The sequence below is a fragment of the Bos mutus genome, chromosome 22 (genome assembly GCF_027580195.1).
Source record: "Bos mutus isolate GX-2022 chromosome 22, NWIPB_WYAK_1.1, whole genome shotgun sequence".
Lineage (NCBI taxonomy): Eukaryota > Metazoa > Chordata > Mammalia > Artiodactyla > Bovidae > Bos > Bos mutus.
In genome coordinates this window covers 46,637,508-46,663,303 of record NC_091638.1, presented here as the reverse complement: position 1 = coordinate 46,663,303, position 25,796 = coordinate 46,637,508, and the positions used below count along the sequence as shown (strand labels likewise).

The window sequence follows — 25,796 nt, the reverse complement described above, 5'->3', positions numbered from 1 at the left end:
ATGTCTGTCCACTGAGTTAGACTCATATCTTGAGCTGTGTCTTGCCCTCAACCTCTTAGAGGGAATCAACTGGCAAAGGCAGGCAGCCGGGGCGGAGGAGTGGTGAGTACCAATACCAACAGTGAGCTGTCTTGCAGTGTGGGTAATTTATATAAGCATTTCTAGAGTTGCTTTGCTTGTTGGCTTGCTGTGTGACTTGACTGGACTGATAGAATTTGTCCCCTTTCCCATTGTCTGCGAAGTATGGAAGGATTTTGAAATGAGGATGCCACAGTGGGATTGCTGTGATTCACAGTCCCACAGGGATTCTGGTGAGGGTGCTGGACTCCAGGGCAATGGACTGGCTCCACTGATGGCTTTATGAATGTCTGTCGCCATTAATCCATTTTTGTCAATGTTTGTGGTTTTTTTAAGATTTTATTTATTTTATTTTTTGGCTGTTATGGGTCTTTTTCACTGCACACAGGCTTTCTCTAGTTGTGATGAGCTGAAGCTACTCTTCATTGCTGTGCGTGGGCTTCCCTTGCTGTGAAGCACAGCTCTAGGTATGCTTCAGTAGTTGCGGTTCACAGGCTCTAGAGCATGGGCTCAGTAGTTGTGGCTCACTGGCTTAATTCCTAATCCTAACCTGCATTATGGAGAAGGCAGTGGCACCGCACTCCAGTATTCTTGCCTGGAAAATCCCATGGATAGAGGAGCCTGGTGGGCTGCAGTCCATGGCGTCGCTAGGAGTTGGACACGACTGAGTGACTTCACTTTCACTTTTCACTTTCATGCATTGGAGAAGGAAATGGCAACCCACTCCAGTGTTCTTGCCTGGAGAATCCCAGGGACGGGGGAGCATGGTGGGCTGTCATCTCTGGGGTCGCACAGAGTCGGACATGACTGAAGCGACTTAGCAGCAACCCGCATTATACTGGGAGTGGACAATTATCTATTCTCTTATAACAAAATTCTGCCAAGTGTTTCATCATTTTGAAATAGAATCTTCTAAGGTTAAAGAAAAGTGTCCACTTAAAGAGCATCCTCAGTTGGATCAGAAATACAAGAAATATTTGCTTATTTTCTGTCTTTGTCTTCACTCTGAATTCTCATCTGTGGACAAAAGGCAAGGGGTTATCTTTGGACTGCTAAGGATGAGGAAAAGAGATTTTCTCATGGATTCACAGGGCAGAAGAGTAGACAGCTGTATGGAATTGGAGAACAACCTTTGTTTTATTCATCCATCCATTCATTTCTTTATCCATCCAACATTTCTGGCGTTTCTGCCATGTGCTGGTCAAAGGTGTACAGCAGGCTACCAAAGCAAGATGATTCCTGCCCTTACGGAGCTCATAATCTGCTGAACAGAAGAAGTAGAGAGATTTAGTTGTGTAATTCCAATTTATTTATTTTTGAAACAAACTTTTATGTTAGAGGTGGAGAGAACTGAAACAGGACTGTGTTGACTTAGGTGATAGCAGTGACAGAAAACACATTTTTCCTGTTTTCAATGCTGAGTTCGGACTCAGGAGCCAAAACACAGAGCAGAGTGCTAAGGTCTGTCTTTCTTTCTAAGGAACTATTTGCTCAGCCAGATTCAAAGTTACCCAAAAAGGGATGTGCCTTTCAAGGAGTTATAAACAGAGGCTCCTGGGTGGCTTGGCGGGTTCAAGCAGGATGGGGAAGCCCTAATGTATGCAATTCCTAGGAGCTAACCATTTTGGGAGGTCTTAACTTTCTTCACATCTTCCTGCCGGATAGCCCCCGTGGTGATATCTGTCAGCTGTATGAAATGCCATCTGGGTTCAGTTTCACCTTGGTTATGCGGCATACGTAACATTTCTCTTCTTTCTCTCTTCCACCTCTGTTTTTCTCCAGATCCAGCAATTGTCAATGGAGTTTACTGGTCCGAATCCCTAAACAAAGTTTTTGTGGATAACTTTGATCGTGACCCAAGTCTCATATGGCAGTACTTTGGAAGTGCAAAGGGCTTTTTTAGGCAGTATCCAGGTGAGTGTCCCTGCATTGAGAATTATAATTCAAGTTACTGATTCTGTGTTATTTTCCTTTAGGGTTCAGGGTTAAAAGTTTTTTTCTCTTCCCTTAGGAGAAAATGAAAGATTAAATTCAAATATTTTACATCTGTTGACAGAGTACAGGACAGGAATGCCGTGTGGCATCTGCATATGTGTGCACACCCCCATAAGGACCTACATGTCATTTCAGCGTCTTTCTCAATAGAGCAGTTCATAGATTCACCACCAAAAGTGAGGAACTGGGGTGTGAAACATACCATACTTGATCTTTCTGCACAAGAGATTGCTTTTATTGCTATTACTGTTATCGTTGTTATTACCAGGGAAAGGAGAAAGCCGTGATCAGCTGAGTTGAATTCCAACTGAAAAATGTAAGAAATGGAAACATTTGAGCTTAGGTTTCCCCACTCCACGGCTAAGAGGAAGAGGTTGAAATGGCCAGAGCACTACTGATGTCAGTGCCTCCAGAGCACCCGCAGACAATCCACCATGACTTTGGAACAAGTGTTCCTTCTGTGGCCTTCACAGGCCTCTGCTTTGCAATAGGAATGTAATACTGGCTAGGTTTAAATTGTAATTAAAAAAGGAAGAAAAAAAAAAAAAGGAAGTTTTAATTTTGCTTACAAGTTGTGAAACAGGACTGGAGGCTGCAATTGTGCCAGCATCACAGCTGTAGAAATTAACAAGCTCAACCTAAAAGAAGGAAAAAAAAAAATGCCCTGCATAATCTTGGAGCAATTAAGTAGAGTCTTTTATGTTTTCATTAAGTAAGACTAGGCACCTGATGTCTTCTCACTTTGAGGCTCTGAGACTGCCAGCCTCCGCCTGCAGGAGCTGTTTGCCCTGCGCACAGCATCTGTCCCCTGGGACTTGCCTGCCGAGTGCCTGCTTTGCCAGATTAGTCAACATTTCCCAAGAGCTGTGTTCAGCAGGGCATGCATGGTTCCTACTGGAGCTCACAGAAATTTAAACAATAAGCATCCTATTAAAGATAACATTATAATAAACAGTGGTCTATTAAAGTTCCAGTGTCACCAAATTGCAATCTGCTCTGATACACTCAACAGCGAGTAAATTTAATGCAGATGTGAAAATAGAGCATGGTGGGGGGCTGATCCATCAGGAAGCCACAGGAACAACTTAACGCGGCATACGCAGCATTTGAATGAAGGTGGAGTAAATAAGAAAAAAACACAGATTATCTATTGTCTCCACCAGCAGGAAGTCTTCAAACTGAATTCAAAAGTTTCTAATTTGAAATTTGATAATAGAGATGTATTAGTCATCTTGGACTGCCATAACAAAATACCACAGACGAGGTGTTTGCGATTTAAACAATAGACATTTATTTCTCATTGTTTCTGAGGCTGGGAAGACCAAGATGAAGATTTGACTCTTGATGAGACCCCTCTTTTTGGCTTACAGATGGCTGCTTCTCCCTGTGTCCTAACATGGGAGAGAGAAGAAGCTCTAGTTTTTCTTACTCTTTCTGGTAGGACACTAATCCCATCATGGGGGCTCCAGTCTCATGACTTCATCCAAACCTATTCGCAAAGACAGTTACCTCTTAATATCAGAACATAGGGGTTCTTCAACCTATGAATGTTGCTGGACACAAACATTCAGTCCATAACAAAAGAAAATCCTCATAAAGGGTTTATCTAATGTTGTTCAGTCGCTAAGTCGCATCTGATTCTTTGTGACCCCATGGACTGCAGCATGCCAGGCTCCTCTGTTCTCCACTGTCTCCCAGAGTTTGCTCAAATTCATGTTCTTAGGAGAGATTAATTTGTGTACAAGATTTTTATCAGTCACAATCCGAATAGTTGACGCAGAAACGCTTATAGTTCTTTTATGACATTTGTGGCAGAATTCTGACTTTGTAAAATTCTGCATATTTTCTGTGTGAATAAAGACGTGTGTCACAGTCCTCCAAAGGGCTTCACTGCCCTGATACACGTCAGGGCTCACTCTGTGCCTGGTGTTGAACAGAGTACTCCTCTTGTCTCCTGAACGTAAAATGATGTTAGATGAGGGAATCCGTTTTTTTTTTTTTTTTTCCCTAGGATCCTTTTTTCTTTTTAGGATGCTTCTTTTCATGTTTAGAGTGGTACCATAGAATGAACCAGTGGTAAATGTACTTGCCCTTAGGCAGAAAGGATGTTTCTTCATTCTTTCCAAAGTGTGTCCTGAGTTCTTGCTTTGTTCTAAGCCCCGTGTGAGGCCCTTAGGATAAAATGGTGAGCTAAAGGGGAAAAGTCACTCCCCCATGAAGCTCCCTCTTGTGGGGAAATGCATTCATCAGAGATTTTAGTTACCAGTGAGAGAAACTCAGCTCCAACCTGCTCCAACAGGGAACACATTCATTGAACCTTCTGACCTTTGGAGGATGCCCGATTTAGGCTCTGCCCTGTTTGCCCTCCTCTTCATTTTCATGTGTCAAGAAGACTGTGTTGTGTTAGATGAAATTAATTTCCCTCCAATATTACTTTATAATACCTTTGGGAGAGAAACAATAGGATATCGGAATATTGCCCAATATTTTAACATTTAATCGGATTTGAGGATTGAATCTGCCGAAGAGGTTTCAGCATTATTTTCAGTTTCTCCTATGGATGTACTGTATGTTCTAGGGACATAGTCCTATAAAAGCTGAGGAAGGTAGGCTAGGCATCGCTGATGCTGGCCGTGAAGTCTAGAGTGCCACAGAGAGAAGGCTGCGTGGCAGTGAAATCTGCTGCTGAACAGCACCATTCTTTCTATCTTGAGGTGCATGCCCCAGCCAGCCTGGGTGGGATCTCGTTGGCATACTGACACTTCTAGAAATTATATGGTTCCTAGAGGTGCTTCTTGGTTAAGTGACAATTCCCTGGATCTCAAAGATGTAAGATGAACCACCTATTATTTCTCTGAAGAGATTACTTGATTACTTGAACATTTTCAAAATATTGCTGTGTATAAAAAATATACTAAAATGTTGAAATATCCTAGGAGAGGTAGTACCCATCTGGGACAGGGTTTCCTGAAGTTTGTCTCCTAAAACATTTTGTTGTGAGATTCTTGGGAACAGAAGGGCTCAATGTTCAAATTAATTTGGTAACTGCTGCCTCTTGCTTTCCCAGCAGCAGAGGTTAAAAATTAATTTTAAGCAGATTAAAGACCCTCAGATGTTCCTCCCATGGTGTAGAAACCAGTTTTACTTTTATTCACTTAACTCTTTCTAACATCCAGTAAATTCTCATGGAACTGCCTTACACTGCCTGTATAAGGTAGAGAATGGTAGCATGGAATTTGGGAGATCAAGTCATAGTCCTGACTGGAAATCTCAGGAAAACCTGTTAAACTTTGAGAGCCTTGGAGTCCCTGCCTTGAAATGATGATTTGGGCTCAAAGGTCAAGTGTGAGTAAGATCATCCTCCAGAGCCCATCTAGCCCTGATTTTGAGACAAGGTATTATCTTTGTTGTGACATCAGGGCAGCTGTGTGTAGAACTGTGTTGAGGTACTGTCTTCATCCCCTCTGTGTGTATCTCCTTTCCTAACCAGCAAAAGCCTGTGTCTCTGGGTCCCCACTGTCACCCAGCTCTTTCCTCAGTGTAGACACCTCTCTGCACGGCCACTCTGGCCTGCCTTTGGCTCCCTGGACTCTACGTGCTCTTCTCAGACTTTGGCAGACAGGGTTCTCTCTGCCTTGGATAATCTTCTTTGCCCTGTGGCCACTCTTCACGTTTATTTTACAAGTCCTACATGTTTTACATAGTGGGTTAAATAGTGTCCCTCTAAATTCATGTGCCCCTGGAGCCTCACTTGTTACCTTTCATGGAAATAGGATCTTTGCAGATCTAATATAGTTGGGAAGTGATCCTATTGGATAAGCATTAAATCCCATGTGGCAAGTGTCCCTATGAGAGAGGAGGGCACACAGACACAGAGAGAAGACGGCCATGTGAAGACAGAAGAAGAAATTGGAATTATGCAGCTACAAGTCAGAGAACACCAAGTGTTACTGGGATCTGCCAGAAGCTAAGAAGAGGCAAGGAAAGATTCTTCCCTAGAGCCTTTTTGAAAAGCACCAATTTCAGCATTGCCTGTGTGGAGTTACAAGCCCATTTTCTGAGGCAGGATCTCAATCCAAAAGGAGAATATAGAGTATCACTAATTACTTTCCCCTAGGCCCTGGCCTGAATGCTGGGACAGTAAAACAGAATTGCCTGTTTCTTCTCCAGCGGAGCACATAGTGATGAGGCTGTGATGAAGGAAGGGTGGCAGAGGAGGGTGAGGTGGAGGATGAGCAGGTAGGGTTATGGCCTCAGAACACTGGCCACAGTTCAAGTCCAGGAATGTCCACTGAATGTCGACTATGGGTCAACACATTAAAAATAATTCTTTTTATTTGGACTCAAGCCAGTTCTTGGTGGAGTTATACATTGGAGTAATACTTAGCCTCACTATGGATATAATTTCATTTTATGTGTCAAGACTGTCAACCTAGCTATACTTGGCTTTATACAAATGCAGTATGTCAGATGTTTTTAAAATAAACTATATTCTTCTCCTTTAGTGTACAATATCATGTCACTTTTATTTTATCTTCATTACCTAATAACCTTCCTTTGGCAGTGGCTTCTCTTACTTCTATTTTCTGATTTGTTACAGAGAATCTTTAAATTAGGTCCATTTGTGGGAGGGAGATGTAGATACAAGGAGAATAGAATAAAATGACTCTTCAGTTTACAAACTTCTATCTCATAGTTATTTCTGAAATGATTTAGCAGTGTTATCTTACGCACATACCTATTATCAGCCCAATGTAGTCCAGAGAACTGGCACTTATTAATTGGAAAGGAGAATCTCAATACTACAGTCTCAGGCCTTTCTCCTGTGAAAATAATTTTTATGTGTTTATTTTCTCAACTGCAAAATCCTCCATCCCTGAGTAACACCGATGGTTGAAAACAAGGATTTTCTATCTTACTTTTAGGCAGCAAACACTTTTCTTTTTAAATGAAAGTTTATTCTTAAAAACTAAGTTTTAAATAGAGAATGTGAAGTTTGGATGTATCCCGACCAGTCTGCAAGCCACAGGGCTAAGGATGTTGGATTCCATTTTATGTAAGGGGAAAACCCTCCAGGCTTCAAAGACTGAAATTCAACTTCTATTATGCAGCATAATTAGGGCCATTTTATTTCATTTCAATGTAGGAAGCCAAGCCAAAACAGGGCTCACAAGAGAACAGACTGTGTATAGTCTGAGATGGAAACATACCGAGTACTTTCTAATGCCTCCGCCCCCACCATGCTCTAGGCATTACCTGTCTGGGTCCAGGAACAGGGCATGACTCTGCCCAGAGATCTACAAATGATGCAGCCAGGTCCAGCAACTTGTAGGACAGTGAGATGTGGCCTTGGCAAACTTTAACTAGCCTTAGGAAGGAACTGCAGCCATGTCCTTTCTTGATGGGCAGCGGGTTACTAAAGATGTCACCACTCTCTAGCAGATCCTGGAGCAGTTGGGCTGAGGCCGTGTTCCAACCCTAAAGCACCTTCCCAGAGCTGGTGATGGAGCATGTGATGAGCCCCAGGGTTGGTCTTTGCATGTGATTTTTCACCCTGTTCATTCAATCAGCAGAGCAGAACAGCCTTGAAATGCTATGAATAAATATTTGAAGTTTCTGGGTTTCTCATAACTCCATTTTTCTTCTAGGGATTAAATGGGAACCAGATGAGAATGGAGTCATTGCCTTTGACTGCAGGAACCGAAAGTGGTAGGAAATGGTCAAACCTCTTAGTTATTTTTTAAAAGAGAAAATTTGCAGAGAGATTCAGAATTGATCTTTGCTTAATTTTCCTCGGACACAGGTACATCCAGGCAGCGACTTCTCCAAAAGACGTGGTCATTTTAGTGGATGTCAGTGGCAGCATGAAAGGGCTCCGCATGACGATCGCAAAGCAAACAGTCTCGTCTATTTTGGATACGCTGGGGGATGACGACTTCTTCAACATAATTGCTGTGAGTGCAGCTGTTTTGTGCTTTCTTTGCACTTTAAGTTCACTTGATCTTTTAGCAGCAAGCAGTTAACATTCTCCTTGCTTTTGTATACACAACATTAGATGCCCTAGGACGAGAGCCCGATAGTCCCGTGTGAGTTCCCTGAATCAGGATATTGGAGGGGTTTCGGGGTCTGGGAAAGCAGTTGGGCACATTTTTTCTCACCTGGCACTCAGGCTTTGTCATCTGGAAGAGCAGCACTGGATTTGGGAACCAAACCGTTTAGAACCTTAGGGAATTAGACTTAGTGAGATTTTCTTTAAACTACTAGATTTTCTTACGTGGAAATTAATTTTAAGCTAGGTTTGTGTGATGACAGTGATAGCAATCATGATGATAAGATATTGAAAATGTAGAGAGCAGGGTAAGGCTCAGAGAGTACTCCATCCTAGCTTCAGAAACAAAAACGGTACTTATTAAGTGCCTACTGTGTGCCATTTGCTTACATTTCATATTTGCATTATCCTCATTCCTCACAGGGGCTCTAGGAGTAGGGGGTGGTTTTGACATTTTCTCAGGTGAAATTGCAGGGATTGAGAGTGTGTCTGTATCTTGGTAGAGGTCACAGAGCTGAAAAGTGAGAGATCTGGGAAGCAAGCCCAGTTAGGAACATGCTGGCTGGGCAGGAGCACTGATTCAGGAGTCCATCTCCAGTTCTTTTTCCTCTTCTCAGTTCTCTGGTATGAGTCTTTTTAAGGGCCATATAAATGCACCCCTTATTTCCCTCCAACTCTTTTCCAAAGATGATAGCCACATGCGCCTGATTCTTTTACTGGAATACTTAGCTAGGAGCTCCTGTGTGGTGGGCACCTGTGCTTTGCTGAATCATCTCTCTCTGGGACACGGAGTGGATGCAGCAGGCTTGGAGGCAGTGTGGTGAGGGGCACAGAGCTTGGCTTCAGAGTTGGGACTTAGTTTTGAACCCTAATTGTGGCACACACATGGCATGTCTTGGGATGAACCTCGTGAGTCTGCACCTCAGCCTGTAGCTGTGGCAGGTGCAGTCTCATTGCCCACAGGGTCCCTGCCAACATAACCTGCACTGGTGCAGGAAGCCAGTGGTGGGGTACTAAAGAAGGGCTGCTATCTGAAGAGTGAGCCACGAGGACACGCTCCCAAGAGTACTAATGCTGTGTCTGTGTGGCTTCTCTGGGCCCCTGAGCAGAGTGTGTCATCATGGAACCCTGTTTCTGGGCAGTCTTCTGCATGGGCATGACATCCACTTTTATTTGCTGGCCAGAGGGCACAGGTGTTGAAGTGACTCTGAGCTTGCAGAAGGGATTGCCTGATTAGTGTCCTGCCTGCTTCTGACGAGGCTTGGAGCAGAAAGGCACAACAACAGGGCACCATGATTTAATAGCTTCAGCTTTTAAAAAACCCTAAAAAGCAAAAGGAAAACAAAGAGAATAATAAATTCCATGGGACCAGAGGTTAGTCTCATTTATTCACTGAACTGTCCCTAGTGCCTAGAACAGTACCTGGCAAATAGTAGTTTAAATCCTTGTTGAATGAGTTATATCAGCATTTTCTTTCCATGGAGTACCACTGCTAAGTGTCCCCATGTAGATGATGTTATTGGATCTTCACCCCAGTTCTGTATTGCTTGACGTGGAGACAGAGGTACCAGAAAATGACACAGTGAGGACTCAAAAACTGTCCAGGTACCCCACATCCTCTTTCCTGAGCAGAAATGAAGCCAATGTTGTTGAACCACTCAGCCATCTTACTGTGAAACTGTATGGCCTCAGGCATAGCTCTTTGAAGATTTTTTAGATGGAACTTTGGGGTTCCACGGAGAAGGCAATGGCACCCCACTCCAGTACTCTTGCCTGGAAAATCCCATGGATGGAGGAGCCCGGTAGGCTGCAGTCCATGGGGTCGCTAAGAGTCGGACACAACTGAGCAACTTCACTTTCACTTTTTCACTTTCATGCATTGGAGAAGGAAATGGCAACCCACTCCAGTGTTCTTGCCTGGAGAATCCCAGGGGCAGGAGAGCCTGGTGGGTTGACGTCTATGGGGTCACAGAGAGTCGGACACGACTGAAGTGACTTAGCAGCAGCAGTTGGGGTTCCAAATCAAGAAAAGTTACTTTGGTTACCAGTCTCATTATGAATATGCAAACTTGGCCTGATCCTCACACATCCTGAAGCATTTACAGATAAGAAGCAGCTAATTTGAGACTATCTTTCTTATTAATCTTTAATTACTCATTACAGAAGTATCAGAAATTTGCATAATAAGAAGAGCTAACTAATTACATTGTGAATCCTTTATCAGTCAGGATTTATTGTTCTGTTAACAAAACCAATCGATTGAAATAATCTCTGTAAGTTCATTAAGATATACAAACAGTGTCAGCTCAATAATGAAGAGAGGATGATTAAGACAGTTAAAAGTAGACATGCCAGTTATTATAGAACAGTTAAGGAAAAAAATTATTTTTTTTTACCCCAAATTGGTCGCTTATATAAAGAAACCCATTAGAGGGCCCATTAACCCTCACTGTACATCTGTTTATTAGTTTTCAACATAAATGATCAGCTTCAAGACTATTTACATAATTATTTTGACATCTATAAGGATTCTCTGACCTTTTTTATTTGAAGACTCTATAGTAAAATCATGAACTCTGCTCCCTTAATGGATAAGGGGATGGATCAAATATGTTCAAATTAATTTTAAAAGCCTGAGGTCATAAAAAGAACCACTAATTAGTAGTAACTCTTTAACATACTGATTGCTTTTAATGTAGGCAACATATATAAAAATTTTAAACAACTCTGTAATGTTCCCATTCCCTTTCCTTTGGCACATATTCTTTCAAATTTTTCTATCTATATGAACACATATTTTCCCCACAAAAATCGAATCCTTTTTTGCAGAATATTCAGCAACTTGCTTCTATACTCATATTATATCAAGTGTATCTGCAGAACAGAGTCCCATCCTCTATAGTTTGCCTTAATTTTTTAACCAGTCCCCCTTTGTAATCTCTTTTCTACATTAGAGTGCTACAATCCATGGACTCGTGCATATATTTTTGTAAGACTGGCTATGCTTCTGTTGAATAAACTCTAAGTTAAATTGCTGCACTGAAGGACAGTCTGCACAGAATTAGGAATTATCAGAATATCCACTAAGTAGGGTATAATATTTACATACTTAAAAATTGTATTGTCAGCTCCATCTGATATAACTAAATACCAAATATTGAGTGGCTTAAACAACATTAATTTATTTTCTCCTAGTTACAGAGGCTGGAAAGTTTAAAATCAAGGTCTGGCAGGACTTAGTTTCTGATGAAAATTCTCTTCCTTGCTTGCACATAGCCACTTTCTGGTCTGCACATTATGGCCTTTTCTCCCTATGCTTATGCAGAAAGAGAAAGAGGGAAAGCTCTCTCATGTCTTCTGTTATCAGGGCATAGTACCATCACAAGAGTCCTACCTTCCTGACCTCATCTAACTGTAATTATATATTATGTATGGCCATAATAATATCTCCCACCAGTCCCATCTTCAAATACCATCACACTGTGGATTAAGGGCTTCAAAATATGAATTAAGTGGAGGACACAAACATTCAGTCCATAACAACAGTATTTTGAGGGTCCTAATCACTAGATTTGTAATTGGCAAGTCTTCATTTGCATGTCCTTAAATCACCTCTTCCAACCCTAAATGTGTTTCACCAGTTTTACCTTGACAGATTGTGTGGTGGTTTATTCCTCTATCCCCTTTTCCAGTTTTTACAGTGGCAGAATTGCTCTAGGAATATGTGGTATGTTTTTCCTTTGTCTGTCTAAAGTGGTCTTTGGCTGTCTAGAGGAAGACGCATTGCAGGTTCTTATGAGTATAGGGGGCTGTGATATTTGAAAATTCACCAGGATGCCCTGCAAATCTGTTTGACTGCATTGTTCTTGTTGACTGGATTCCATTTACGGGAGGGGACATTATCATTTCACCCTTCATTACACTGTCAGTTTTCTCTTGCTTGCTGGGTAGATGTTTGAGAAGACATTTCAGTGTTTTCAGTTCAGTTCAGTTCAGTTCAATTGATCAGTCATGTCCCACTCTTTGAGACCCCATGGACTGCAGCACACCAGGCCTCCCTGTCTATCGCCAACTCCCGGAGTTTACTCAAACTCATGTTCATTGAGTTGGTGATGCCATCCAACCGTCTCATCCTCTGTCGTGCCCTTCTCCTCCTGCCCTCAATCTTTCCCAACATCAGGGTCTTTTCCAGTAAGTCAGCTCTTTGCATCAAGTGGCCAAAGTATTGAAGTTTCAGCTTCAGCATCAGTCCTTCCAATGAACACCCAGGACTGATGTCCTTTAGGATGGACTGGTTGGATCTCCTTGCAGTCCAAGAGACTCTCAAGAGTCTTCTCCAACACCACAGTTCAAAAGCATCAGTTCTTTGGTGCTCAGCTTTCTTTACAGTCCATCTTTCACATCCATACATGACTATTGGAAAAACCATAGCCTTGACTAGACGGACCTTTGTTCGCAAGGTAATGTCTCTGTTTTTTAATATGCTGTCTAGGTTGGTCATAACTTTTCATCCATGGAGCAAGTGTCTTTTAATTTCATGGCTGCAGTCACCATCTGCAGTGATTTTGGAGCCCAAGAAGATAAAGTCTGTCACTGTTTCCACTATTTCCCCGTCTATTTGCCATGAAGTGATGGGACCAGATGCCATGATCTTTGTTTTCTGAATGTTGAGCTTTAAGCCAACTTTTTCACTCTCCTCTTTCAATTCATCAAGAGGCTTTTTAGTTCCTCTTCAATTTCTGCCATAAGGGTGGTGTCATCTGCATATCTGAGGTTATTGATGTTTCTCCCAGAAATCTTGATTCCAGCTTGTGCTTCTTCCAGTCCAGCGTTTCTCATGATGTACTCTGCATATAAGTTAAATAAACAGGGTGACAATATACAGCCTTGATGTGCTCTTTTCCCTATTTGAAACCAGTCTGTTATTCCATGTCCAGTTCCAACTGTTGCTTCCTGACCTGCATACAGATTTCTCAAGAGGCAGATCAGGTGGTTTGATATTCCCATCTCTTGAAGAATTTTCCACAGTTTGTTGTGATCCACACAGTCAAAGGCTTAGACATAGTCAATAAAGCAGTAGAAGATATTTTTCTGGAACTTTCTTGCTTTTGCAAGGATCCAATGGATGTTGGCAATTTTATCTCTGGTTCCTCTGCCTTTTCTAAATCCAGCTTGAACATCTGGAAGTTCACAGTTCACGTACTGTTGAAGCCTGGCTTGGAGAATTTTGAGCATTACTTTACTAACATGTGAGATGAGGGCAATTGTGCAGTAGTTTGAGCATTCTTTGGCATTGCCTTTCTTTGGGATTGGAATGAAAACTGACCTTTTCCAGTCCTGTGGCCACGGCCAAGTTTTCCAAATTTGCTGGCATATTGACGGCAACACTTTCATGGCATCATGTTTTAGGATTTGAAATAGCTCAACTGGAATTCCATCACCTCCACTAGCTTTGTTCATAGTGATGCTTCCTAAGGCCCACTTGACTTCACATTCCAGGATGTCTGGCTCTAGGTTGGTGATCACACCATCGTGATTATCTGGGTCATGAAGATCTATTTTGTACAGTTCTTCTGTGTATTCTTGCCACCTCTTCTTAATATCTTCTGCTTCTGTTAGGTCCATACCATTTCTGTCCTTTGTCGAGCCCATCTTTGCATGAAATGTTCCTTGGTATCTCTAATTTTCTTGAAGAGATCTCTAGTCTTTCCCATTCTACTGTTTTCCTCTATTTCTTTGCATTGATCACTGAGGAAGGCTTTCTTATCTCTCCTTGGTATTCTTTGGAACTCTGCATTCAAATGGGTATATCTTTGCTTTCTCCTTTGCTTTTCACTTCTCTTCTATTTATAGCTATTTGTAAGGCCTCCCCAGACAGCCGTTTTGCCTTTTTGTATTTCTTTTCCTTAGGGATGGTCTTGATCACTGTCTCCTGTACAGTGTCACTAACCTCTGGGGAGAAAGTAAAAAATACAATCTTAATAATGTTGGAAGCTTTTGTACTTTGTAGGCATTTTGGTTGTACAATTCTAATTCATCCTTGCCATTTGATTTTCAGTGCCATAATGGGGAAGGAAGGAAGGGAATTTAAATAGTGGAAAAGATTTTCCTTGCCCATTCCAGCCATTTTACATATTTGCATGTTTATATTACCTTCATTGCTAGGTGCATCTTATATGTTATACTGAAAATTTCTTTCCAGATCTTTCCAGAGAATAAAAATGAAAAGATAATGCTAAAACTTGTTTTAGTTTTCCTGAGCAGGATATTGCAAAATCTAAGATCAATGAACTAAATGATTAAATTATGAAAAAATTGTTGAAATATGAGAGTGATTTTGTGCAGTTGAAGTTAAAATTTAAGGTCAAACCACTGATGCATGAAGAGAGATGTTTCTGACAAGAGAAAAGCCATATTTTTCTGATTCACTTTGAAGTCTAACTCCAAGCCATGCATTAAATTAACAATATTATCATAAAAATAAGAGTGCTAATTCTGTTCCATGCTGAAATTTGAAAAATGATTTTACAGAAGCCTAAGCCATGCATTAAATGAACACAGTATTAACTGGGCTGATATTGTTAAATCAATTTAAATGCCTCCTGTAGGCTGTGTTTGTGCAGAGTTGAATAGGGAAGAGCGTCATTTGTTAGTTCAACTCAGAACTTTCTGGTGCCCTGGTTTTAATTTGCAGATTTTCTTCAGAGCTGTTTCTCCAGTGCTTTGCCTGCTGTGGATTTGCTTTTTAAAGTAATCGATTCCGTATTAAAAGTATAAGGATGGTATTTTCTTTCGGTGCTCATTTGTTCTGTATTGCTAATTATGTCCAGTTGTGTTTCAAATTACACAAGAAGCTTTTGTAATGCAAAAGATCCCTGGGATGCCTTGTGTTGGTGAAAATATTGTGGGTTCATCTGCTTCATTACATAATCTCTACACATTTTCATTCTAAAGGTTATTTAATCAAAAGTGCATCAATAAAGCCATAAAGTATTTAATAGAGTTCCAGCAGTTCTGCATCACTTTCTTGCATTGTATAATCATACCAGTATTTTAACTCTATCCTTTTTTGGTTTTTGTTTTCTGCCACTTAGGATTCTCTAAAATGTACCGATTTACTTCCTTTGCATTTTATCATCTGTTTTTTGAAGAGGCTAGAGATTCTCATCATATTATTTTATTTATTTTTTTGTCTTTGTGTCAACTTTTTTTCTTCTTTAGGCTTTGTTTCTAATCTTTTCCATCGGGAATCTTTAATTTTGCCTTTCATTTCTTTGTTCTGGTTATTTATTTATTCAGCAAATGCTATTGAGTGCTATGAGTTAAATACTGGGACTGCTTTGGTAGGTAAGGAAGACAGGTTTTCTTCCCACATGAGCTTTAAAGGTTTGGGGTTTGTATGTGTTGGCTATGGACTCAACCAAGAAGAAAGAAGGTGCTCGCAGTCGAGTGTAGACAGAGCAGTCTCAGAAAAGGGCAGGATAGTGTGGAGGCTGAGAGCACACAGAGCTGGGCCATGCAGCCAGCTAGGACTCAGTGGTGGCTTCTTGGAATAAGCGATGATGAAGTGAACACGTAAAGACAGATGGGCATTAACCAGGAGTATGCAGTGAGATAGGGCAGGAAAAATAGCAAACAATTGAGGAGGAAAGTGCTGTTTTGAAATTGTAATAAATCATCTCCCACCCCCAGGAAGTATAGACCTGGCTGGCTTGGCTGCAAGGAGTTCAGTGACTGGATGTAGTGGACTGGGGGTGAATGTGGGAAGCAGAGAGAACTGGTGAGTGGGGGTGATGCGGAAAAGAATGGTACTGGGTTGAGAGGGCCGGTCCAGATCAATCTGTGTGTTCAGCCAGGTAAAGGAACTAGTATATCTGCTGAAGAGAGGAAAAAAGTCTGAGCTGCAGGGTGACGTGTCCACATGTTCCCTAAAGTCTCTCTCTTCTTCATGAGGCCTTTCCTCAGTCTCTTTTATAGGCAGCTGATCATCTTGTTCTGTTAGGCCTGAGAGATGCATTGCTTTCACTGATCATCTCCAGCTTCCAACATTAAGCAGGATTTTGAATCCCCGGTATCATGCAGAGCCCACAGTAACCTGCCCTTTGCTCTCCAGTCTCTGGGCTGAAATTTACACAAGCCAGCATGTGACACGATTCTGCACCAATGCTAAAGCTTCCATGAATCTTAGCTGGTGAACCCAACCCATTTATTCTTTGTTTTTAGATTCTTCTCCCCAGAGTTCTGGCCATTCATTGAATGAAACTTGGCTTTCCACTTTTACATCATCATTAAAATTCCCATTGAGGATTTTGCTGTGTCCTTAAAATGAGAGATTTGGGAGTACTTCCAGAGATTGGTAAAAAGGAAAGAAAAGGCAGATAGTGATGTATACCTTGCTGCCAGAGTATAGAGTTTGGTGGTTGGCCTGAAGAGAAAGTAGTGGGTTGTAGCCTGACATATGAAGAATAACATGGGTTTCTTTTGAGCAACCCTCCCCGCCCCCTGCCTTTTTTTTGAGTGGACCATGGGCACTTTCCTGGTAGCTCAGATGGTAAAGAATCTGCCTGTGGTGCAGGAGATCTGGGTTCTATTCCTGGGTCAGGAAGATCCCCTGGATAAGGGAATGGCAACCCATTCCAGTATTCTTGCCTGGAGAATCCCATGGACAAAGAAGCCTGACAGGTCCATGGGGTCGCAAAGAGTCGGACACGACTGAGCAACTAACACTTACTTAGTTATGACATCACAGATAAGTACCTTTTATGGTGAAAAGGAAAAGTATATATTATTGAGCATGTTCTTTTACTAATAAAAGTAAGAGGAAGTGTTTCCATGATTACCCCACAGTAATGATCATGGGCAAATTTAGCCAGTGTTTGATATCTGTGACACATGGCAAATGCTTATTCAGGAGGGAAACGAATGAAGGATTTCATGGCAGATACCTTCCTACGAGGGGATTTGGCAGTAGGCCCCCAGCACTGTCTTGGCTCCCTGTCTGCCAAAGACCCAGGTTCAGGGAGGGTTCAGAGTTTGGCAAGGAGTGGGGCAGCGTGCAGCTGCACGATGTGGTGGTTTCTGTCTCAAGTGTTTTGAGTCACCTGTGGGTGTGGAGCAGTACTTCTTTCCACCAAATACGGTGTCTGTCCTCTCTGGAGAGGGCAGGGGCATGTGAGCCCTGTTTCCAAGAGTAGGTCATGGTCATTGCCCCACCTCTTTCCTACTTACCACCTCCTATATAGTCTGTCAGTCTTCTATGAAGCACACAGCACAGTCACGTATATATTTTCTGTCTTTCTTCGTCTCATGCACCCACACACTTTCTTTCTCTTTCTTCCATGAGGGTTCTGTGTTGACTCTTCACTGAACCATCTCATTTCATCCTCATAGTAAGTTCATGAGAGAAGTTGGTAACAATCCCCATTCCCCTGATATGAACACTGACTAAAAGAGCAGAGATGCTTTAGTGAAGATCACCTAGCTGGTGTGTGTCTGAGCCTGGATTTGAACCCACCCTGTTTGCCCCAGTTGCTTTAGCTCTACGCTCTACCCTTGTGTCAATCAGAGAAGAGCCAACCCGGCAGGCAAAAGGAAGAAGGAAACTGACAGCGACTGATACCTTGCATCTGTGTGGCAGATTCTAAGCTCTTTAAAGAGTGAACGTTCTTTGTCCATCTTCTCACCATGTGATTAGTGGGCTGGCTGGACCATCTCTGGGCTGCCTTGACTCTATCCTATCCTGCTAAGAGACTCCTTCCATTTTCCAGAAACTTGGAGGAAAGACTAAAAAGTTTGAGGAGAAAGGGAGGTGGCTGAGTGCCTCCCTAGAGTTCACTCCTAGTCATGGGAGGGAGCCAGAGCAAATGGCTGAACATTACTGCATCTGGCTAATGATTATGTGGGCTTATTCAGTGGCTCAGTGGTAAAGGATCTGCCTGCAATGCAGGAGTCGCAGAAAACGCAGGTTCAGTCTCTGGGTGGGAAGATCCTCTGGAGGAGGGCATAGCAACCCACTCCAGTATTCTTACCTGGAAAATCCCATGAGCAGAGGATCCTGGAGGTCTACAGTCCATGGGGTCACATAGAGTCAGGCACAAGCGAAACCACTTAGTATGCATGCAGGCAATGATTATGTGCATTGCATCCTTTTCTATAATACCACTGATATCTAATTGTTTAAGTAGAGATGATGGAGAACTGAAGGAAGCCGTTGTATCTTAGGAGTGGAGGTGACCAGATCTTTATCGTAAATCGACTCGGCCATCTCACATCACTGTTTCACAAAGTAGAAATATAGGGGACATCCATTAAAATGTAGAAATGGAAAGTTTTCCAAATGGAGAGCTGCTGGGAGCCTGGGAGCAGCTCTACACACAGGGTGCTCTTGGTGTCCCCCTCTGGAGGAGTGCTGGGTAGCATGATGATCATGCACAGCCCATGGGCCTCTTTGGCACAGCCGCCTGGTGTGTGCTGTCCCTTCACACGGACAGCTGAGCCCAGCTCCCTTTGGTGATACAGTCCAGATTGCTCAGCATAGTTTTGTCCTGATGCAGTCAAGGGAAATTAGTTAACTGCAAGCTTGGATGATGCCACTAACAAGCTGGCAGGGGTTCAGAAGAGCAGATTCCTCCATTGTGGCCACGACTTGTACAGTGACAGTGAGCATGGTTTTGATTACTGCACATGTTCCTCCTTGATGAGGGCAAGAACTTCTTGGTCTTCTTTACTTGTAAGCCCCCCTGCGGCCCCCCACATATTCAGGCCTTTACATACCAAAGCAATTTCAGGTATTTTGCATTGTTGGATCTTCACAGGGGCCTGTGGAGGGTTAACAGAAGGTGAATTAGCACCTTATACATAAGAATCTGGGATCAGAGATGTTTAGTGACTTCCCCAAGGCCACACAATTAGTGTATGACTGAGTCAGGACTTGGACCCAAGAGTTCTGACTCATGCCTCATCTCACATGCTAGTAAAGTAATGCTCAAAATTCTCCAAGCCAGTCTTCAGCAATATGTGAACCATGAACTTCCAGATGTTCAAGCTGGTTTTAGAAAAGGCAGAGGAACCAGAGATCAAATTGCCAACATCTGCTGGATCATCGAAAAAGCAAGAGAATTCCAGAAAAACATCTATTTCTGCTTTATTGACTATGCCAAATCCTTTGACTATGTGGATCACAATAAACTGTGGAAAATTCTTCAAAAGATGGAAATACCAGACCACCTGACCTGCCTCTGGAGAAACATATATGCAGGTCAGAAAGCAACAGTTAGAACTGGACATGGAACAACAGAATGTTTCCAAATAGGAAAAGTAGTACGTCAAGGCTGTATATTGTCACCCTGCTTATTTAACTTATATGCAGAGTACATCATGAAAAACGCTGGGCTGGAAGAAGCACAAGCTGGAATCAAGATTGCTGGGAGAAATATCAATAACCTCAGAGATGTAGATGACATCACCCTTATGGCAGATAGTGAAGAGGAACTCAAAAGCCTCTTGATGAAAGTGAAAGAGGAGAGGGAAAAAGTTGGCTTAAAGCTCAACATTCAGAAAATGAAGATCATGGCATCTGGTCCCATCACTTCATGGGAAGTAGATGAGGAAACAGTGGAAACAGTGTCAGACTTTATTTTTTTGGGCTCCAAAATCACTGAAGATGGTGATTGCAGCCATGGAATTAAAAGACGCTTATTCCTTGGAAGGAAAGTTATGACCAACCTAGACAGCATATTCAAAAGCAGAGACATTACTTTGCCAACAAAGGTCTGTCTAGCCAAGGCTATGATTTTTCCAGTGGTCATGTATGGATGTGAGAGTTGGACTGTGAAGAAGGCTGAGCGCTGAAGAATTGATGCTTTTGAACTGTGGTGTTGGAGAAGACTCTTGAGAGTCCCTTGGACTGCAAGGAGATTCAACCAGTCCATTCTAAAGGAGATCATCCCTGGGATTTCTTTGGAAGGAATGATGCTAAAGCTGAAACTCCAGCACTTTGGCTACCTCATGCATAGAGTTGACTCATTGGAAAAGACTTTGATGCTGGGAGGGATTGGGGGCAGGAGGAGAAGGGGACGACAGAGGATGAGATGGCTGGATGGCATCACCGACACGATGCACATGAGTTTGAGTGAACTCCGGGAGTTGGTGATAAACAGGGAGGCCTGGCGTGCTGCAGTTCATGGGGTCGCAAAGAGTCGGACACGACTAAGTGACTGAACTGAACTCAAAAATCAATATGTGAATGTGTTTCAGGCAAAATATAAAGTTTTACCTAGAAAAGTTTTACCTGGAAATATAAAGTTTTACCTGGAAAACATAGTTGAAAAGTTTTGGGCTGTAAGTTACAGAACTGAATGAAAGTTGCTTCATTATATAGATATCTCAGAATCTCATGGAGAGGCCTCAAGGAGAGCAACTGCAGTTTGGTACAGTGGTTCAGCAGTGTAACAAGGACCCACACTGGATCTGTCTTCCTGCTCTGTCTTCCTTGGGCCTTGCTGTCCATTTTTAACCTTGTCAACCTTTGCAACCTCATGGTTACAAAATAGCTGCTGCGGCTCCACAGTAGCATCCCAAGAGGGAAAGAAGGCAGTGGATATAGAATTCTGAGTTTTCCTTTAGTGGAAAGAAAAAAAAGTTTATGGAAACTGCCCAGAAAACTTACCTCTTGTGTTTTATTGTCTAGGATTTGATTAATTGATCACTCCCAGTTGCAAGACATGTTATGAAGTTCTGTATCCAACAGAGGGGGACCAAATACCTGTGATTGACTAAGAAAAATTATGCTTCAAAAATAAAAGAAATTAAACTTTAGGAATGGGCATATCATCACCTTAGACCAAATCAGTCAACAGAGGCTACTTCCCAGAGGAAGTAAGAATGAGGTGGCCCAGAGGATGAATAGGCACCATTTGGGAGATGCCAAAGGAGAACTTCAGGCGGGAGGCCCAGTGGTGGAAGGCCTGAAGGTAAAGATGGGTCATCTCAGAGGACAGGAAGGGAATTAGGGCTGACCAGTGCTGAGTTTATGTGGAGAAGGCAATGGCACCCCACTCCGGTACTCTTGCCTGGAAAATCCCATGGACAGAGGAGGCTGGTGGGCTGTAGTCCATGGGGTCACTAAGAGTCAGACACGACTGAGAAACTTCACTTTCACGTACTGGCGAAGGAAATGGCAACCCACTCCAGTGTTCTTGCCTGGAGAATCCCAGGGATGGGGGAGCCTGGTGGGCTGCTGTCTATGGGGTTGCACAGAGTCGGACACGACTGAAGTGACAGCAGTGCTGAGTTTATGGGGAGGGCTAATGGTGAAGACGATAGAAAGGTTAATGGGGCCAAGTGTCCAGGGCCCTGCCGAGCCCTAGGAATGTTCCTCTGCAGAGCCAAGGGGGGCTCTGAATTGCACTGACAAGAGAGGGTATGATTAGATTTGTGTTTTGAAATGTTCTAGTCTAGCTACAGTGCAGAGTACCATGCTTGATGAGAAAAATTAAAATAAGAACACTCAAATAAATGTTTTCTTCCTAGTTTCGAGCTTTGGACAAAAACAAAGCTTTATTATCTGGGTATTCTGGAATCAAAAATGATGCCTGGCATTGGTTCATGTGGACAGTGGTGTCACTACACGTGTATACTGTGCTGACTAATACTGCAAAGCCTCCTGTAGGGGAACATCAAGATCTCTGCTTTCCAACCTTCTGTCGTCACTCATACGTGACCTGCATATGGGTTCCTTGGCTCCATGAAACCAAAGGCAGGAGCTAGTCATATCCACCCAAGTCTGGAACACTATTTAGATCTCAGCTGGACCACGTGCTGTCAGCCATACCCCGGGAACCCCTGTGTTTGGAGTCACCCCTGAAGGATTATCAGTTAACTGTGTACACTCTGGTCACTGTCACCCACCAACATGTGCTCTACAAGTTCCCCACTCAAACAAGAAATGAATAAAGTCGGTCTTTGCACTTAAACACAATTTTTTACATAGGACCACCAACTGATAAAGTCACCTTACAGAAAGGAATTCAGCCTGTGATCATGCTGCTTTTTTGTTTGTATGTGTTATCTTTAAATTATTGAGTACCCTTCGTATGCTTAATTGTTTACTTTTGACTGTTTCTTCCCTTTGCAGTATAATGAGGAGCTTCACTACGTGGAACCTTGCCTGAATGGGACATTGGTGCAAGCTGACAGGACAAACAAAGAGGTAAGGCCTGCTGCTTGGCAGGTGCCTGGCACACCCACCTCCCTCACAGTGATCACTTGCAATAGTTCTGTCCTAGATTTTAGAAACTCATCAAATGTACTGCCCTTTCACTGAGGGCCTTGGAACCCAAGTGTGTAGAACATTTATGAAGAGACCTAAGTAAAATCATAGCAGTGAAATATATTGAGTTATGCTCACTGGTTATGAAGCATTCACATTGATTTTCTCTTTCTTTTGCTCTAAGCACAACCTGTGCTGTGATTTTCACCCATATTGACACCAATGAAAGCATACAGCTCTTGATGAGATTTCAAAGAAAATTGAACCCACTTGCTACATCTCTTCTTGCACTTAGTAAAAGTGATTAAGTAACTGTTGGGAAATATTGGGGTAACTTCCTGGATTAGAAGGTAAGCTTTACAAGGATAGGGACTATGTTACTCTTGATTGTATCTTTAATGCTCTGAGAATTGCCTGCTCCATAAATATATTGTCTGAAACAAAATAAAGGTATGTTAATTGAATAAAAGTTTCCTTTACAATTGGAGCATTCTTGGAAAATTTCCAAGATACATTTCTCTGAAAATCTGTTTTCCTTTGGCCACCTTTAAATATGTCAGTGCCACCATCACAGCCATCTCCAGTTACCTCCACAGGGCCAGGTGACAATTTAGGTTGAAAGTGTAGCTGTGGCTGCAAAAATATCATACCTCCTGGGACTCAACACTGCCATCACTCACTTTATTTGGTTGTACATGCTATGTGGGTACAATAAAATAATGCTCCTCCCCTAGAGAGTAAGTATGGCTTAGGCAGTGGGCAAGGTAGCACTCTGTGACGTTCTATGCGTGTGCTAGGAAGAACCACTGGCCCAGATGGGGAGGGAGTGCCATTGGTACTATGCTAGATGCAGGGAGTAGAAGTGTGGGCATCGCTGAGGGAGTGAGCCTAGAGGATTGGGAGAAATTCAGTACAACTGAAGCACAGAGTGAGAGGAGAAGTTATACCAGAGTTAATATACAACCTTCAGTCTGAGGGAGAAGCACACTATAATAAGCTTTGCTTTTAGGAAAGAGAAGGAAGTACCTTGTAGTTCAAAGAACAAGTGTATCCAGGGACTGTTTGTTTATGGTAATTTTTTAGGGTAAGGTAGGAAAAAAATAAACTTACAGCCAAATTTCTCTAGGGACTTTCTCTTTTGTTGGCCATTACCTGGGTCTAGAGTTCACCCGCTTACCAATTTTGTAGCATTGGAATTTCTTCCAGAGTCTTAAGAAGGTGTCCAGTGATGGTGCTTGCAACAATAAATAGAAAAGATGCTTAAAATGCTTCCTTCAGGTGGATTCCTAGATGTACACAGGCAGTGTGATGTTTGGAGATATGAAGTCTTATGAATGAAAAAATTATTAGAGAATGTGAGAAAAGAACTTCACTTAAAATTGCCTTTAAACTTTTGAATGTTGACATTTGAAGTAGTTTTTATTAAAATTAACCCAGACTTTTGATTCTGCCGGTATAGAGTAGCCATATTTTAATCAGATCCCTCCCCTTGCAACTGAAAAACCATGGCAATAACACCACCAATGCATATAGGAAGACATGCAAGGTAGAAAAAAGGTGAACTCCCAGTCTTAAAGACATGAAGACAAGTTCCCTGGGTTTCTTATTGATTCCCATGTACCCCAAATAGAGAACTGCAGGAGTTTCCTGCCTGTGCCCAAAACAGGTACTGACAAAAATCACACAAACAGAAGCCAGTATTAATAAGAATCAGATGTTGAAATTTAAATTTAAAAAATAATGCTTTAAAGCAGTTAGGAATTCTCTTGAAATAAATGTAAACAATATAAAGTCTCAAAAAGAAATATAAATTATAAAAAAGAGCCAAATGGAAATTATAGAACTGAAAAATACAGTCACCAAAATAAAAAGCTCACTGGATCAGCTCAATTGGAGATGACAGAAGATAGAATCAGTAAACTTCAGGATAGATCAATAGAAATTATCCAGCCTGTGCAACAGAGAGAAAATAGATTGGAATGAAATGACAAGAGTCTAAGGGACACATGAGACAGCAGAGGGCTAGCATTCATGTCATAAACATCTCAGGAGATGAGAGAGTGAGACTGGATAGATATTTAAAAATATATCGGCTGAAAACTTCCCCAAATTAGTGCATGTTCAAGAGGCTGAGCAAATTACAAATTGGATGAATCCAACTAAATGCATGGGAAGACAGTATAATTAAATATAATCGTGTGTGTGTGTGTGTGTGTGTGAAGTCACCTCAGTTCAGTGCAGTTTGGTCGCTCAGTCTTGTCTGACTCTTTGCGACCCCATGGACTGCAGCACACCAGACCTCCCTGTCCATCACCAACTCCTGGGGCTTATTCAAACTCATGTCCATCGCATCAGTGATGCCATCCAACCATCTCCTTCTCCTCCCACCTTCAATCTTTTCCAGCATCAGGATCTTTTCCAATGAGTCAGTTCTTCACATCAGATGGCCAAAGTATTGGAGTTTCAGCTTCAGCAGCAGTCCTTCCAATGAATATTCAGGACTGATTTCCATGTATTTAATTAATTGTTAATTAAAGTATATCAAACATATAGTTAAGATCCATTCCTTCACAAGAGTTATTTACATTTTGATAAGTAGCTCTTCAAGCTAAAGAGATTCATGACACTTGGAAATGATTATGTAACAGTATAAACTTCACAGACGGGTATTGGGAGAAAATAAGGAGATAGATCTACTAACTCAATTGTTGCCATTTTGCCTGCTACCTACTTACAATACCAGTTCTTCGCATCAAGTGGCCAAAGTATTGGAGTTTCAGCTTCAGCATCAGTCCTTCCAATGAATATTCAGAACTGATTTCCTTTAGGTTGAACTGGTTGGATATCCTTGCAGTCCAAGCGACTCTCAAGAGTCTTCGCCAACACCACAGTTCAAAAGCATCAATTCTTTGGTGCTCAGCTTTCTTTATGGTCCAGCTCTCACATCCATACATGACTACTGGAAAAACCATAGCTTTGACTAGATAGACTTCTTTTGGCAAAGTAATGTCTCTGTTTTTTAATAAGCTGTCTAGGTTGGTCATAACTTTACTTCCAAGGAGCAAGTGTCTTTTAATTTCATGGCTGCAGTCACCATCTGCAGTGATTTTGGAGCCCAAGAAAATAAAGTCTGTCACTGTTTCTACTGTTTCCCCATCTATTTGCCATGAAATGATGAGACCAGATGCCATGATCTTAAGCTTTAAGCCAACTTTTTACTCTCCTCTTTCACTTTCATCAAGAGGCTGTTTAAATCTTCTTCGCTTTCTGCCATAAGGGTGGTGTCATCTACATCTCTGAGGTTATTGATATTTCTCCTGGAAATCTTGATTCCAGCTTGTGCTTCATCCAGCCCAGCATTTCTCATGATGTACTCTGCATAGAAGTTAAATAAGCAGGGTGACA

General features: G+C 42.1%; 1 protein-coding gene across 1 annotated transcript in view; it reads left to right on the top strand.

Moving 5' to 3' along the window:
* CACNA2D3 (calcium voltage-gated channel auxiliary subunit alpha2delta 3) overlaps positions 1 to 25,796 on the top strand; it is a 901,045-nt gene that overhangs the window by 452,019 nt on the left and 423,230 nt on the right. Inside the window, exons 6-9 of the mRNA XM_070359574.1 lie at positions 1,861 to 1,992; positions 7,722 to 7,782; positions 7,877 to 8,027; positions 22,257 to 22,331. Of these exons, the coding sequence (XP_070215675.1) occupies positions 1,861 to 1,992; positions 7,722 to 7,782; positions 7,877 to 8,027; positions 22,257 to 22,331 (419 nt within the window). The remainder of the gene's footprint in view (positions 1 to 1,860; positions 1,993 to 7,721; positions 7,783 to 7,876; positions 8,028 to 22,256; positions 22,332 to 25,796) is intronic.